Raw genomic sequence first — 14,924 nt, forward strand, 5'->3', positions numbered from 1 at the left:
TTTCCACACATAAATTTAGTCTTGTTTTCAATGTTTAAGCTATTATTGATTTTATTATATAATAAGGGTGCCAAATAAGTGAGAATGAGAATGGCCTTACATAGTGTGTATGTAAGGCCATTCTCATACACGGGTACAATCTAATTTGGCAATCGCTGCACCCTACTATCGGCTATATCCAGTATCATTATATTGTACTAAAAGGTGTAATAACTAACTATAAAATGGTGCTCCGGAGGGAGCAATGCCGCGCTTTTTGTTCATCGTAATAATTGCTGTACTAACAACTAACTTATTATTTTGAATATTATTTTAACACTATAAATATTTTCGCAAATAGATTCATAAAGTATACAATAATAATCAGAATCAGAAATTGCATTTTCGATATTTATCATAACGCATACAATAATAGCGTTTCTCACAGGTATTCATCGGAATGGCTCGACCGACGACTGAAACATTCATGACGGAAGGCGTGCTCGAGTCGTTCAAGCTCGAATACCGTACCAGGCATTCTATTGACGGCGAAATTATACAATGCGAACAACGCATTGCCCTTGTGACTGGCTACATGACACACGAAGTCAGTGGTATGAACGCAATGAACTTTATGCATCGCGATGACGTCCGATGGGTCATATTCGCATTACGTGAGAGTAAGTACCTTTTTTACTACAAAATTATAGATTTAATTAATGAAAATTGACAATGAAAGAATTGTGTTACTATCTATTTTATTCCTTTATGAAAAACCAAGAGATGCTTCTCATCATTATATAAATTGATACTTGAAAAAAAAAATAAAAGCAAAGTACAAAGGTTAGCTGATTGCGTTGTTTCGTGTGTATCGGGCCTTAAACACATAATTTTACATCTATATATACTACATCAATCTAAACATCATGTTACTCACTATTTGCCGTTTCAATGCTTGTTTACCGCTCTCGTGAGACAATTATCAACTCGACAGATGTTCAAACACCTAAGATGATAAATTGTTATCTTTGACATTCGATAATCCGCACCCCCGTTTGACATTGCACGGGTTGTGATGACATAAACTTTTTGGGATATAGGAATGAAATTATATATTATACTTATACATTTATATATTGCAAACTGACCCGGCAAACGCTGTTCTGCCTTACACTCACATTAGTATGAATTTGAATATTTAGTATGAAAAATAGGTGTTGTCCGATTCTCAGACCTATCCGATATGCACACAAAATTTCATAAGAATCGGTCCAGTTGTTCAAAGGAGTATGGTATTTAACATTGTGATAAGAGAATTTTACATATATAGATTATTATACATTATAATTATACAAATACGTCATGTCCTCATATATTCCTGATTATTATGCAAATGATATGGTTTATCGCTTACACTGTAATATTATAAAGTGGTGGTTTCTGGCTTTTGCATGTAGGTATGTATGTTTATAGGGTTTGTAGGTAATCTTCGGAAGTACTGATCCGAACGTGAACATTCTTTCTCTCATAGAAATCTACATGATTCACAAGTGCCATAGCCTATATTTGATTACGATTGGACTAAAAATTATGGTAGACAAGGTTATGGTTTATGTAAATCAAAAAAGAAACGAGAAAAACGGGCGTACGTGCGTTTTAATATGTATTTACAAGTAATAAGTACGAGATGAAAACTCAGTAACTTTTGTTTAATTGGTTTAACCGAATATTCGAATGTTTTTTTTTGTTCTTCGTTGGTATAAGATGGATTTTTGTTGCGTTTGACAGGAAATAATTGACACTTATTCCCATTTTAGAATATGGTACGTCTCCCCCCAGGAACGTCGGTAACCATTTTTTGTAGAAAAGATTATTTTGTACTAAACTGCATTTCAATTCCTGCCTTAATTGTTTTTAATATTCATTGCACTAAAATAGCATAGATTAAAATCCTACACATCCAATTAACGCCCGTTTTTCCTTCATCTGGCCTTTTAATTGGAATTTTTGTAATTTCTTTCGTATTTTCTTGAAAGAAGCAATCAATTCTCGCCTCCTCCAATACAATGCGGAGGTGTTTAATCTCTATCTATTCCAATAATATCATTAAATCCTTAAAGCTTTGTTATGAAACAATAACACAACATTTTCGAAATAAACTCATAAAATGAGATTTAATTAAACTTTACAACATTCGATTGCACTTTTAAAATTATTCACTATAAAATTAATATGTAGTACAGTTTCAAGTGACACCCGATTTGTAGTTTCAAAGACTACTAAAGTGAGGACGTTTTACTGGGAAGTCTCCTCACAGGAATTACTTCGAAGTTCGGAACTGAGCTTCCTGTCATGCGTAGGCACTAGATAGGATTAAACCTAAGTCCTGGCAACTTACTTGTTTGTTATAACATGCACCCAGGAAATGCTAAGATAAGTGAATTATTTAAACACGTTATTCTTTTAATGACCTAATGAAAAGATTTTAGGTTAATTATTATAGGTAGGATAGTAATCGCCTGATTCATAACATTTGTAACCCGCAAATTTGTAAAGTGCAAATCTCGTGCAAATAGGAATAAATAGAGAGCAAATAATGCAAATTCGTCCAGATTTCCTCAGCCCATAGAATTTATATGGACTTTCATACCCTCTTAGAATCATACGAATAATATCTGCATCTGCATATTATGATACAGTCTCCATTAACTTCCACAGTGTACGTCCAAAACCGTATCTTTGGTGAATCCTGCTACCGCTTGATGACGAAGAACGGTCGCTTCATCTACATGAGGACTCGGGGCAGATTGGATGTCGATAAAAATACCAACGCAGTCACCAGTTTTGTTTGTACGAACACGGTTGTCAACGAAGACGAGGGAAAGCAGCTTATACGCTTGATGAAGAAGAGGTTCAAAATACTCGTTAATAATGGTGACGATAAAGATACCGATGAGGATGAAGCTTCCCAGGTATGTGTCTCGTTATTACTGGCTTAGCATTAAGTCGGATACATTCATTAGGTCTCTTGTATGACTCGATTAAAAGGAACAGGATTCAATCGTGCAACTCGTCCACTAGATTTGATTGATGGTAGAGTTAGTCGGCAGACTGCGTGGAGTTTAACGGGTTGGATATCTGCTAATAGTTTCACACGAAGATTTAATTATGGTGTTCGTCTTATAAAAGCTTTGAGAAGCTAGAAGTATTGGGAAACTTTGTTTAATTAGTTTCATACAAGTTTCAATGAAAATGTGGATTCATGAAAAATGTATAAATTTTTTATAAATATGTTTTTAGTTTCCTAATATAGAATGAGCTTAGTTATGGCTTGTGTAGTTGATAAATGATTTTCTATCGTTCTATCATATTAGTAAATACGAAAGAACCTTTTAATTATTTATTTGTATTGGCTAAAATCATGGAATACTTAACCGCATTCGTAAATTAGTAATAGTACAATTTTTTGCTCAATTTGTCATATCGAGTGATTGAAAACGGAGCTAGAACTATCGGCTAGTTCATGCATAGAATAATCTAATTTATCTTAGTGGTGGAAATTGTTATGGCTTTAAACGCAAAACATTGGCGGTTATTAAATAGTTCAATATAAACATTATTAATACGGATGAATCATCATTAATGCCTACTTCGGAATTGCCGCAAATATTTAATAACTAAATTCACTGAAGTGGGTCATTCTTTTCATATAACTTACCAAGAAAACCCAATACATATTTAAACGTAACTAGCGACTGATCGATAAACAGTGTTTGATGTTTCTATTTTTATTATATTTCTATTGAATGCCCTTTTAACGCGACTGCAAAAGAATTGAAACAGAGTAAAAATTACGTGGAATTTTAGTGATAGACTGCTAAAGCTAGAAGTCGATAGCCAGGCCATTATATACAAAGCTTCGCTGTTTAAAGAACAGCAGCCGCTTCTAAATTCAATATGGTTCCCCAAAAATTATATCCGTCGCACTGTCTCTACGCTGAGGTTCAGTGCAACAGTAGTGTGAAACACTTTACTATTTATTTGCATTTCTATATAGGTAGACGAATGAAAAACTCACCATTTCGAAAGGCATGGGAGCTATGATGTTTCTAGTATTTGTTTTGTATTAAAATAATAAAAAATTGTAGCTTTTGAAATGTTGATTGATATTGTAATGCTCTAATACTCCCACTATCCTAATTAGTTATCAAACTTTATTCTTTTAACAAGTACGACATCCGTATAGCGCTCTTAATAATTGAGTATTCACAACGAGACGCAAAAGTTTGAATGCACAAACTGAGAATAACCTGTTAGATTTAACCCAAGAACTCGAAGCGTGTGAATAGTGAGTTAAACTACTTCAACCAATCTGTTTAGGATGAGATTATAATTGTCCGCGTAATGAATGTTTGTTAATGAATAGTGATTTCTATTTCTATGAAGCTTCTACGAAGCCGAGGATGAAAATACATTTTCGGGGTACAGCGCTTTCAAGTTAGGGATATGGATTTTCTAAAAACAGTAAAAATTTGTTATTAGTTTTTTGGGGAATGACGATCAATCGTGATATATCATACGGTTCGCTCGTATTTGGGATAGACAAATAATAAAACATCTTTTTCTTCACAAATTCGGGTCGTAAACTTTTGCTATCCTTAGTTACTTGCGAATGTGGTGTATCCAATATCTTTGGCATTGTCTCCTCTTCATAATTTAAAGTAACATTGATATATTTATGTAATATATACCGATCATTAATTAATATGTATTATATATCAATAGGTACTACTATCCACTTAGCAAAAACCACAAAAACTAATGTAAATAAACGCAATATTTACCATCGTACAAATTTAAGTATACACGCCTCATAGACACCGGTGCAAAACACGAGAATCCTTAAACACGAAAAAGCTCATGGGATCACTCATACAAGGACGCGCAATAATGAAATTAAAGCTGCCGGTGTAAATTAACTCTCAGCTTTTTAAAAATCTTTCGTCCGTACTACAAAGCGGAAATTCAGTACACAGCCGACATTCCGAAAGGGATTTTAGCACGGAGTTCAAACATTGAAATTCTGTAGAAGTTCAATTCAAAAGCCCTTCATTTCATAGCGAACGTCCGATGCACGCCAACAAAACCAACGCTTGACACGTGACCTTAAATTAAAATCAATAAAAAGATACCTAGGCGTTCCTAAACATAGGTCACATAATTATCTCATGAAGAAGAAGAAAGATACTTCTTGCTTCGAAATTTTTGTTCGTTATTTTGTTATATTGTATTTACTTACAAAAAAGAGGGTTTTAGACGAGTTGAGAGAGATGAGAGTTTTAGAAATAGAAGATAAAGGGACGCAAAAAATGTAACAAATAATTAATTATTTTACTATAAGATCGAGTTACGCTAAATACGTTTTATATTTTTTACGGCCGGTCATCTCGGGCGACGCCTGGATAAGCGGCTAATATAATGTATATTAGCCGCTTATCGAAACGCAATATTAAAACTTTCCTGATCTATAATTATTGAAAATGTGTTCAGTACTAGCTTTGTTGCGGCAATAATTAAATTGACAATAAAAGCAAATTAATAAAAATCTTTTAACATATTATATTAAATAATCCTGTAACGCCCCTATTTACACTATTATTATCGTGACAATCATTTTTTATTCGTATGTAATTATTCCGATAGTATGTATAAGTTTTTATTCCGACTTTTGCACGTAGCCCATTTGGTGAATATATCGCAGTTTTCAATAGATCTTCCCTCATATACGCATTACAGATGTACATTAAATGACATCCGCCGCAAAAAATGATGTATGTAATAATTGTGAGCGCAAATTTGTTATCCATGGAATGATTGAATTTACTTTGAAGCGCCCAGCCACCCCGAACGTCCCCCCACCCACCGAAGTGCATCTCCCGTGGAGGCACCATCCGCGCTGCGCAAGCGTAAATCTACCTTCTAGACTTAAAATATAACGTACATTCCAACTAAACTTTTCAGTGCATCCAGTTACTTATCACTACCGTGTCCTCTAATATACGCGCGGCAAACTATCATCCGGCATTCGCTCGCGAGACATTTGCTGTCTGTTTCGATACAGCGAGGGATATTCCCTATAAACATTTTTAAATATTATTGTGTTTCCTAAGTGTGTGGCCTGAAAGCTGCCAGTTTGGGTGCATTCGGTGAGTCTTTAAAAAAGTATTTCACAAATTGTACTGTAATTAGAGTGTAATATAAAGTTATTTAACTATTTCTATTTTCGGAAAATTTATTATTATAGATTTTTCGTACATATTTTAGGAATAAAAAAAAGTAATAAAAAGCGTGACATCTTTATAATTGCGGTCTTAAATTCGGCAGCGATTTTGCGAAAGTTTTAACTTTATTGCGCGGCGATTTATCGAAAAATTTATACATTTATATAAATAAAAATAAATAAATTTTGTAATTGTTTGCGTGGATGTTCAGGATTAATAATTCTTTTATTAAATTTTGAATGCGTGAATAGCTTAAAGCCCGCTTGCTATAAACACTCGGACGTCTTTATAGAGAAGACGTCCGAGTGTTTATAAATTAAGTAGCGTGCGTTTAGCGGACGTATTTCGCGCGCCCGTCGCTGATCTACTTTCTTACGCAGTTAACGGGTATAATTTAAAATCCTTCAGTTTTAATTCAGTTCTAAATATTGGACTACCCTTCCATCTGAATAATAATACAGGTCAATGTATGTCAATTGCCTTCATCGGCACCTTAACTAAGAGCCTAAACACTTTACAAACAGTTATTAATGGTTTGTCTGATATTTAATCATTCAATTAAGCAGGAAAAGTGTTTTTTGTATAACATTTTCTCCCTTCATTGTTTAACCCTAAGGTCTTTTTTCTTGTAAGTCTGCTAATTCGTTGCCCGCTTTTAAAGGGTAAGAGATAATTGACGACATCAATCAAGAAATGGTCTTGGAAGGGTAAGGAAAAGGATACGGATAAAAATTCCACCACTAATCGTATGAAACAAAGTTCCATTCCCATGCCAATAGTATTGGACGCCGATCTTCTGTGGACGTGTGGTACATTCATTCATTTACATGAATTGAGTTGTACGGTTTTATATTATTTAGGCCGTTGATTGAAATGCTGCTTATTTAAGATCTTAGGAGATTAAACTGCGACGCATACATTGAAAACGGTAAAAATGAATTTATGTTTACAGTTAATTAATCACAAACATGTATCTTATAAACGCTGCCAAGTTTTATCAAAATTCGTTTAGTGCTTTTGGCGTGATTGAGTAATTGCGTAATAAATATTTGTGATTTATAATCTGTAATACATAATAATAAGTTATTATTTAAGACTTTAAACATAAAAAATGTAATTAATTAAATTTAAGCGTATAGGTCGTTTGTTATTTTTCTTTTTACCAAAGATTTTTTTTTTGTTTGCAGGAAGTAAATGAAAAAAATATATCGGTTGAAGATCCAGAGCAGTTACAAGAAGTTATTCTTCATTTGGTTACGAACCTACCATCCCAAGATGATCTAGATAGCGACGTAACCTCCCCCTCTAGTAGTGATAATACTACTCCTCGACTGTCTATTATTCCTCCCAAAAAAGATAGGATTGTTAAGGCTATATTGAAGAGTACTTTCGTTATAGGTAATTCGTCAATTCCAAACATGGCTCACAGAAGGCGTAGAGATGCATACAGTGAAGGTAGACCCGAGCATAATACCAATATCAATCGACCGATCACCAGATCGTACGCGCAATCTGTCAATAATATAAACGCGGTTTTTGCCGTCACTTTGCCTTCAAGCAGGGAACAATACTCATGGAATACGACGCAAGCGGAAGGAACATCTTTCAATCACAGCATTTTCGTTGACACGTCTACATCATCTCGTGCATCAAGAATCAGAGTAACTTCAACTGTAACTCGCGCCACAAGAAATCGAGCTTCGGCATCAATTGCGCGTTCTGAAATATCTAGAACTACATCCACTACAACTTCACCATCTGTATGCGTTAATACGTCTTCTGCTACTCATTTGACGGCAAATGATACAACGTCGACTGTAAATCAATCAACAATTGGCGGCGTAACAGCATCTGTAACTGTTACAGCAATTAATCATACTACATCTAGTGCATCTGCACCAAACTTTGATGGAATTACATCGACAGTATCGATACTAACAAACAATGCAATTACGTCAATAATTAGGAACTCTTGGCTAACGTGGCCACGGGCCACGATAATTACACCGATCTCTTCCCATGTTGCTAGTTCATATTCAGGGTCTTCTATTATAAATTCAGAGTCAACAACAACACAATCGTCTTCAGTGAATCAAACGATCCCTCCTGCAACAGAAGTAACATCACAGATGTTTCAGTCATCGTCAGCTACTACACAACCCGATTCCCAAATTGATGAAACAACATCTGCTTCGCTAGAAACTAACCCTTTCGTCATTGAAACACCATACGTTACAACAGAGGCCGCTGCAAATACTATTCAACCGTTTGCTTTAATGTGGCAGCCATTCCCATCTGTGAATCAAACAGTTGTAACTACAGTGCGCACGACATCAACTGTAACCCATACAAACGCAAACATAGCTCGTCTATTAACCTTTACTACTGCTGATCCCACCCGAACAACATTCTCTGCTCCTACTGTATTAACCCCCTTGAATCAGTATGTCTTCCACTCGACACCTGTTGAAAAATCAACGCCAAATAAGAATGCACCCACCAAAGAGCCAAACAATGCAGCATCCGTCGAAGACCAAAATGAAGCTATTGTGCCCGAAATATCAAGTAGACGTGTAACGTGGGCCATTATAACAACGTCAGATAGTTCTGACAGTTCTTCTTATCTTAGATTCACGGCTAAGAGAAATGATGATCCTACAGTTACACCAATTGCAAAAAAAGTTCGGTCACATCGGAAACCCTCAAAAGAGTCTCCTCAGCCTTCAGCCTTGTCTCATGAAATATATGAGTACAAGGACGAATCCTTCGAAGTTGATGATGATGGTAAAACTTCATTTGGCGTGTCTTTTCTTCGTTGTTAGATAGTAAATGTTGTTCTTGCATTTTTCAATTGCTTTTGTAATATATTTGATGTGAATTATACATATGTATATATATATGTATATATATATATATGTTTTCTGGATATTTTCGGCCGTATCCCAGTTTAAAAAAGTCTTACTTGAAATTTGCTTTGTTAAAGTTTTTGGGAGATTGAGTTTTCAATCTCGTGTAGTTTGATTAAAAATTTAATTTTATACCTTATTGAAAAATTTTACTCCTTAAAAATAAACTATACGGTAGGTTAATCAAGTACACGTAATGTTGGTGCTCCTACTCAAAAACTACTAGTAAGACTATTTGATTTAATGGAATCTGCCGATTATATTTCAAACGTCCTTCCTTCTTCGCCTGATACAAGTAGGTATTAGTTAGATAAATGTTTGCATTGTATAAGTGTACTGTACATGTCCCACCTTTCACTTTCGTTTGTCTTCGCTTGTGCATTTTCTCTTCGACTTGCTTAATCATTATCAATTGTCAATACATTATCATTTTTCTATCACCATAATTATAAAGATTATTTTCATATCCAACAATTCATCCAACGAATCACATCCGTTTCACTGCACGCATAGTTATTAAATATAAGATATCTTACAATTAATTCGCATTATAATACGAAAATATATAATAACGATACGTGCAGTGGACATACTAAATTACGTACCTACCGAAGGCGAGCATTCCACAAATTTACCTACGGATTATAATGGCGATATAGTTATTATTGACGTAATTGTTTTTTATAAAATTATTGGCCCTAAATTGTATTTTTTTTTTTCTAAAATTAAAAACATTAAATTGAATTTCCATTTTTTAGAAATTATAAGAAGATACATTTCTTATATTTATTTATTATACACGTAAATAATTGAAATTATAGTAATTGAATTTAATATAAAAAGGGATTTCGGTCGATACGACATAAATTTTTTTTTTGTTTATTTCCAGAAATGTAGATATATCAATGTTGTTGTTGTTGTAGTTAAATGTTTAGTGTTTTTAATTTTTTTTATTATTTTAAGTTTATAAATGTTGTGTGTTTATAAGAATATTGTCATAAATTGTGTTATTCCCATCGACAATCTCAATTGTATTTACTCAGAGTTATTTGATTATTCTTCCAAAAAGAAATCACAGTTAAAAAGTAGTATGAAATGTTTGCATTTAAAATATTAGTTACAAAAAAATATATTAAATAATCAAAGCTGTTGACAGAAAATTTAGAAGCCCTGTTAACCAACCTTAACGATGCACGATAATGTTTCTATGTGGAAAACCAATATAAGTAATATTCGAATATTTTCATTTAGATCAAATAAATTGTAATGGGTTTTAAAAAAAAGTTTTAGAAAAAATAACATGTTTTAAATCAATTACTTTAAATTACTTATAACTCATAGGCAAAAGGAATACCGTTTTCACCACAGTCGATATTACAGTACCCGATGTTTTCCAGGCAACCAACCGTCCTATGGAAAAAGCTATAGGAGAGACAAACTCAGACCTTTCCGCTCAGTGTCTCAGACTCCTCCAGAGGATCCGGCGGAGCCCCAGCCGGGGCCCAGTGGGATTTGCGGGGTTAGGCGCTCCCACGAGGATACCGAAGAGGAGCCCCCGTCGAAAATATTAAAGAATGAAGACATTTATTCCGAAGACAGTCTCCTCGAAGCCCTGCGTCTTGATGCCGATGAGCAAATTAAGATTTCTGAAATAGGTAAGTCACACGTAATTGGTTTCGTATGAAACATTTTGCTTTTTCTCACTTGTTGTCGATGCATATTGGGAGAGCTTTAGCTTTATTCTTGCCGACGCCAAATATAACTCGAGATTATATTGGTTATGTGGTAACTACATGGCTTTAGCGAATTCAACGAACTAAAAATCATTAAAATCCATTCATACGTTCTTGAACTATTAGTGGTGTAACGATGACAAGTTTGTGTATGTGTATGTAGCACAACAGCAATTTCTTAAAAAAATTCACGTTTGCGATTTCGCTGAGCATAATCGTAAAATGTTTTTTTTTTTTTTTACGTATCATGACTTATAATATAGTTGTTATTTACTGTAGTTATTATTTGCTGTTGCGATTGTAGCTTATATTATTATGACCAGTTCCAATCCAGATCATATTGTAATTTATACCGCTGCAGCGCATAGAAATTTTAATGCGAATTATGTATAATTTTTTGTTTACCTTAAGCAATGCAATATGTGTGTTTTCCTGTATTTATTTTGTATTTCACGAAAATGTTTCAAACGAATTAGGCCTATTCACTTCTGGATTCTTTTCAGATGCCAATGGCATAGACTACAAAAACGTCTTAGAAGAGGCAAAGAGGGACAAAAGTTCATATTTCGAAGATTTCCTCTAAACAGTTTACGATTCTTCATTCTTAAATCATGCGCATCTGATTTTCCTGTGGAGCGCGGATATTTTGAATGAAAGTACATTTGATCCTGTTTAAATATGAACTTTAAATTTCAATTGATATAATTAAAGTGGAGTTGTGAGTTGTTGGAACCATTTTATTAATAACTCTTATATAAATGTATTTTTCGAAATGTTTGTGCCAATCTTGTAAATGGTTGATTGACAAAATTTATTGTCTACTGTAAAAACCTATTCTATATATTCTATAGATTTAATTAATGGTCTATATTAATAAGATAGATAGGTAAGCTCTGTATGATTTGATCACCATTTTCAAATCATTTTTTGCATTCGTTGGCTTAATTTTGATTATAAAGATTTAATTAGAAGATTTAAGAGCATCTGAATTTGTTCTCTGATTTGATTTCAAGATGAAGATGAAGCATACGCTCATATGTTTATTAATTATCGTATTGATTTTCTTCTTAAGCCAAAAAACCACAGTTGATTGGTTCATTCAAACACGGTTTGGAACTACGAGGTTCATAAAATCGTATACCATTGTTGTCAGATTTTGATATCACTTAATCATCATCATTGTTTTGTTCATAATTGGTTTTACAAGGATCATTCTGAAACGGTATAGAGCAAGACTACGGCCGGACCTTTGTCGAACAATAAAAGTTGAGAGTTTATTTTCGTATGCACACTATTGAAGAAATAATAATCCTTCACCGTGAAGGCAGTTATAACAATGATTGTACTTATCTTGAAACTTTAGTAATTTTTTGTTTGTTTGTGAGTTTGTTGTGCGTGCGCTTTTATTTAAACCATCGTCATACTTATCTTCTCCTTTTATGGTTGCTTCGAATGTATTGCTTTCAGCAATAAGGCTGCTTTTTGTACGCTCGCGATATCTATCTGTTTTCATTTGGTGATTCTTTTAGATTCTGGGATAGCCTGGGATTGTTTTTACCTATAAATCGGGTTTTTTTAATTATCTTAGGGAGGTCTAGCTTTCGCGGGCTCTTAGCGTAGTTGATTTACGTAGTCATCGGGAAATGGGAATAGATCATGCTTTGTTGATGCTGTGAAATCATTGACAGAAATTCAGACTTTTAAATTTTTATTAAAATTTAATAAATAAATTTAAATTAAAATAATCATATATCAATAGGCAAAATTCTTTATTTAAAGTGTTAATTCAATATTGCTTTTAAGAACACACTCAATTTGAGGCGTCCGTATCATATTTTCTGTAAAATACATTCAATATTAGCGTCAAGTGCACACAAAATTACATAATTATATGGTAAAAAAATAGTAGTGGGTCCTAGTACAATTGTTTTTAAGGTATAATTAAAATAATAATATAACCCATTTCGTAATATTCGTTTATGTATTTTTCGGTGAACATTTACGCAATAGAATAAGTTTAATAAGAAATATTAATCTTGTTGTATTTTAAAACCAATTCGCACAGACAAAATTACAAATCGAAAAATTGATCGAATTTTATCCACGAAGGGTTTTAGTAAACGTAAATCTATTTAATGATTATACATCTACTTCTATCTAAAGAAAATAATTAGTAGGTTTATACGTCAATATATTCTAGCTGTAATCCGCAAAATAACTATCAAATAGTGTATATTCACAATGATAATTGCTGTATATATGCTTATATTATATTATGTATAGGTATAAGATACATATATAATTGAAATTAATGCATAAGGTTATTTGCGCCGTATTGTTTGGCTGATCTCTTTGATTTTAAGTTTGTTAGATGTCTCAATAGGCAAAGGAACCTGCAAAAAGTACGGGTTGAATTATGAATAAAATATAAAACGATATTGAAAAAAAAAGAATATAAATGCTTAGAACTGGTTATTTATTTTGTAATCGTATATTTACATTGAAGATATTTTTTCTGCTTTACTGCATAAGGCTATAGTAACGATAAACATTAGAATCATACTCATAAAATAGATATAATTCATATAGATATTAAAATAGATAGAAACAGTAATAATATATTAGATTATAGCCATCGTTAATGGACAAAATGCTTATATTTTATTATGAGTATCCCAATTATTCACGTTTAAGTTAAATATTGTTTAAGAAATCGATTTAAAAGTTATTAAAAATAATCATACCTGCCTAAGACAGCGAGTATGAGAGTTTAAATGATATATTGTCTCAAATTACCCACGTAGATATAAAATTGTGAGTCTCAAGAGGAGACTGATACACCAAAGATTGATGATAAAGCTGTACAATTAATACGGCTTATAATTGGAACATTAACTTGGTAAGATTTTAATATAATCTTTTGAAAATCAGCCTAGTCAAACATTGAGTGAAAAGTCAAAACATTAATTGTTTAATAAATACTGAAAAATGTTAAGACTGAGTTAATTATTTTATGGCTTGCTTATTGTATGTTAATTATTTTGAATAAGTTTAGTTTCTTATTTGTTTATGCATACCTTCTTTAATCGTAAGTACTGAAAACGTACAACGCTAAGTATATCGAAAACATTTTTTGCATACGTTTGTGTTTTATGTTATATGTCACTGGTACCAAAAAATAACAAAAACATCAAATAACAACTGTCACCAAATTTCTTCAATTTAATATATTATGCGTAAATTTAAATAATGATTTTTTGTTGTCTATTTATTATACTTCATAAGTAAATAAGTATAACTTGGACTTGACAAATTTGAAGGACTTCAGTGGTATCATACATGTGCGCTTGCGCCGTATGCCGGCAGTCCTTATATCAAATCTACATAATAGCACACGAGCCGTGTGGTATTATTTTAACATGACTTATGACAAATGAAACTTTCGTAAAAGTTTCGAAAATCACGGATATGAGGCTTGGGAGAAACGCTACCTGTCAAAAGGGGATTTTTCTCACGTATTTCGCATATTTTATTTGTTTTTTGAATAAATATTTACCTTAATTTAGTAAGAATACGATCGTTTACCATAAATGGTTCTCATCATCGGTCGTAATTTTATTTAATTTAAATATTTATTTCGCAAAACCAATTGAATATTTAAACTTTAGGAACCGGTGCAGTGCACTGAGATATGTTTAACCCGATTTTTGAAATGTTCCTCCAAGGAGGTAAGATACTAAGTCCAATTAATATTATTTGGACAGAGACAAAGAGTACACTGAGAGAGTCTTGTCAAGGTTTGCCTACGTACTCATTGTAAAATCATAGCGATAGTTGTTATTCGTATATATATGTTCTAAATGTACTATCACTTAAATAAGCAACAGTTATATTGTAATGTTACCTTAACAATTTAAGTCACTAATCATTCTACTCATTTGTTCTTAAAAACATTGTTACGCTCATGAATAGCACACTTAATATGACGATACGATTTTATAGGCACTCCTAGTTATGGGTTGAAT

At 32.9% G+C, this 14,924-nt stretch overlaps 1 protein-coding gene across 2 annotated transcripts in view; it reads left to right on the top strand.

Moving 5' to 3' along the window:
• The window catches only part of LOC119835876 (aryl hydrocarbon receptor nuclear translocator-like protein 1), a 52,123-nt gene extending 40,495 nt beyond the window's left edge, over nucleotides 1-11,628 (top strand). The window contains exons 6-10 of one of the 2 annotated variants that reach the window (XM_038360950.1): nucleotides 428-659; nucleotides 2,698-2,951; nucleotides 7,448-7,658; nucleotides 10,564-10,821; nucleotides 11,403-11,628. In XM_038360950.1, the coding sequence (XP_038216878.1) occupies nucleotides 428-659; nucleotides 2,698-2,951; nucleotides 7,448-7,658; nucleotides 10,564-10,821; nucleotides 11,403-11,482 (1,035 nt within the window). In that variant the 3' untranslated portion in view covers nucleotides 11,483-11,628. The remainder of the gene's footprint in view (nucleotides 1-427; nucleotides 660-2,697; nucleotides 2,952-7,447; nucleotides 7,659-10,563; nucleotides 10,822-11,402) is intronic. The other variant, XR_005288069.1, reaches the window with a different exon arrangement.
• Nucleotides 11,629-14,924: the final 3,296 nt, after the last annotated feature.

Source organism: Zerene cesonia, chromosome Z (assembly GCF_012273895.1).
Source record: "Zerene cesonia ecotype Mississippi chromosome Z, Zerene_cesonia_1.1, whole genome shotgun sequence".
In the NCBI taxonomy this organism is placed as follows: Eukaryota; Metazoa; Arthropoda; class Insecta; order Lepidoptera; family Pieridae; genus Zerene; species Zerene cesonia.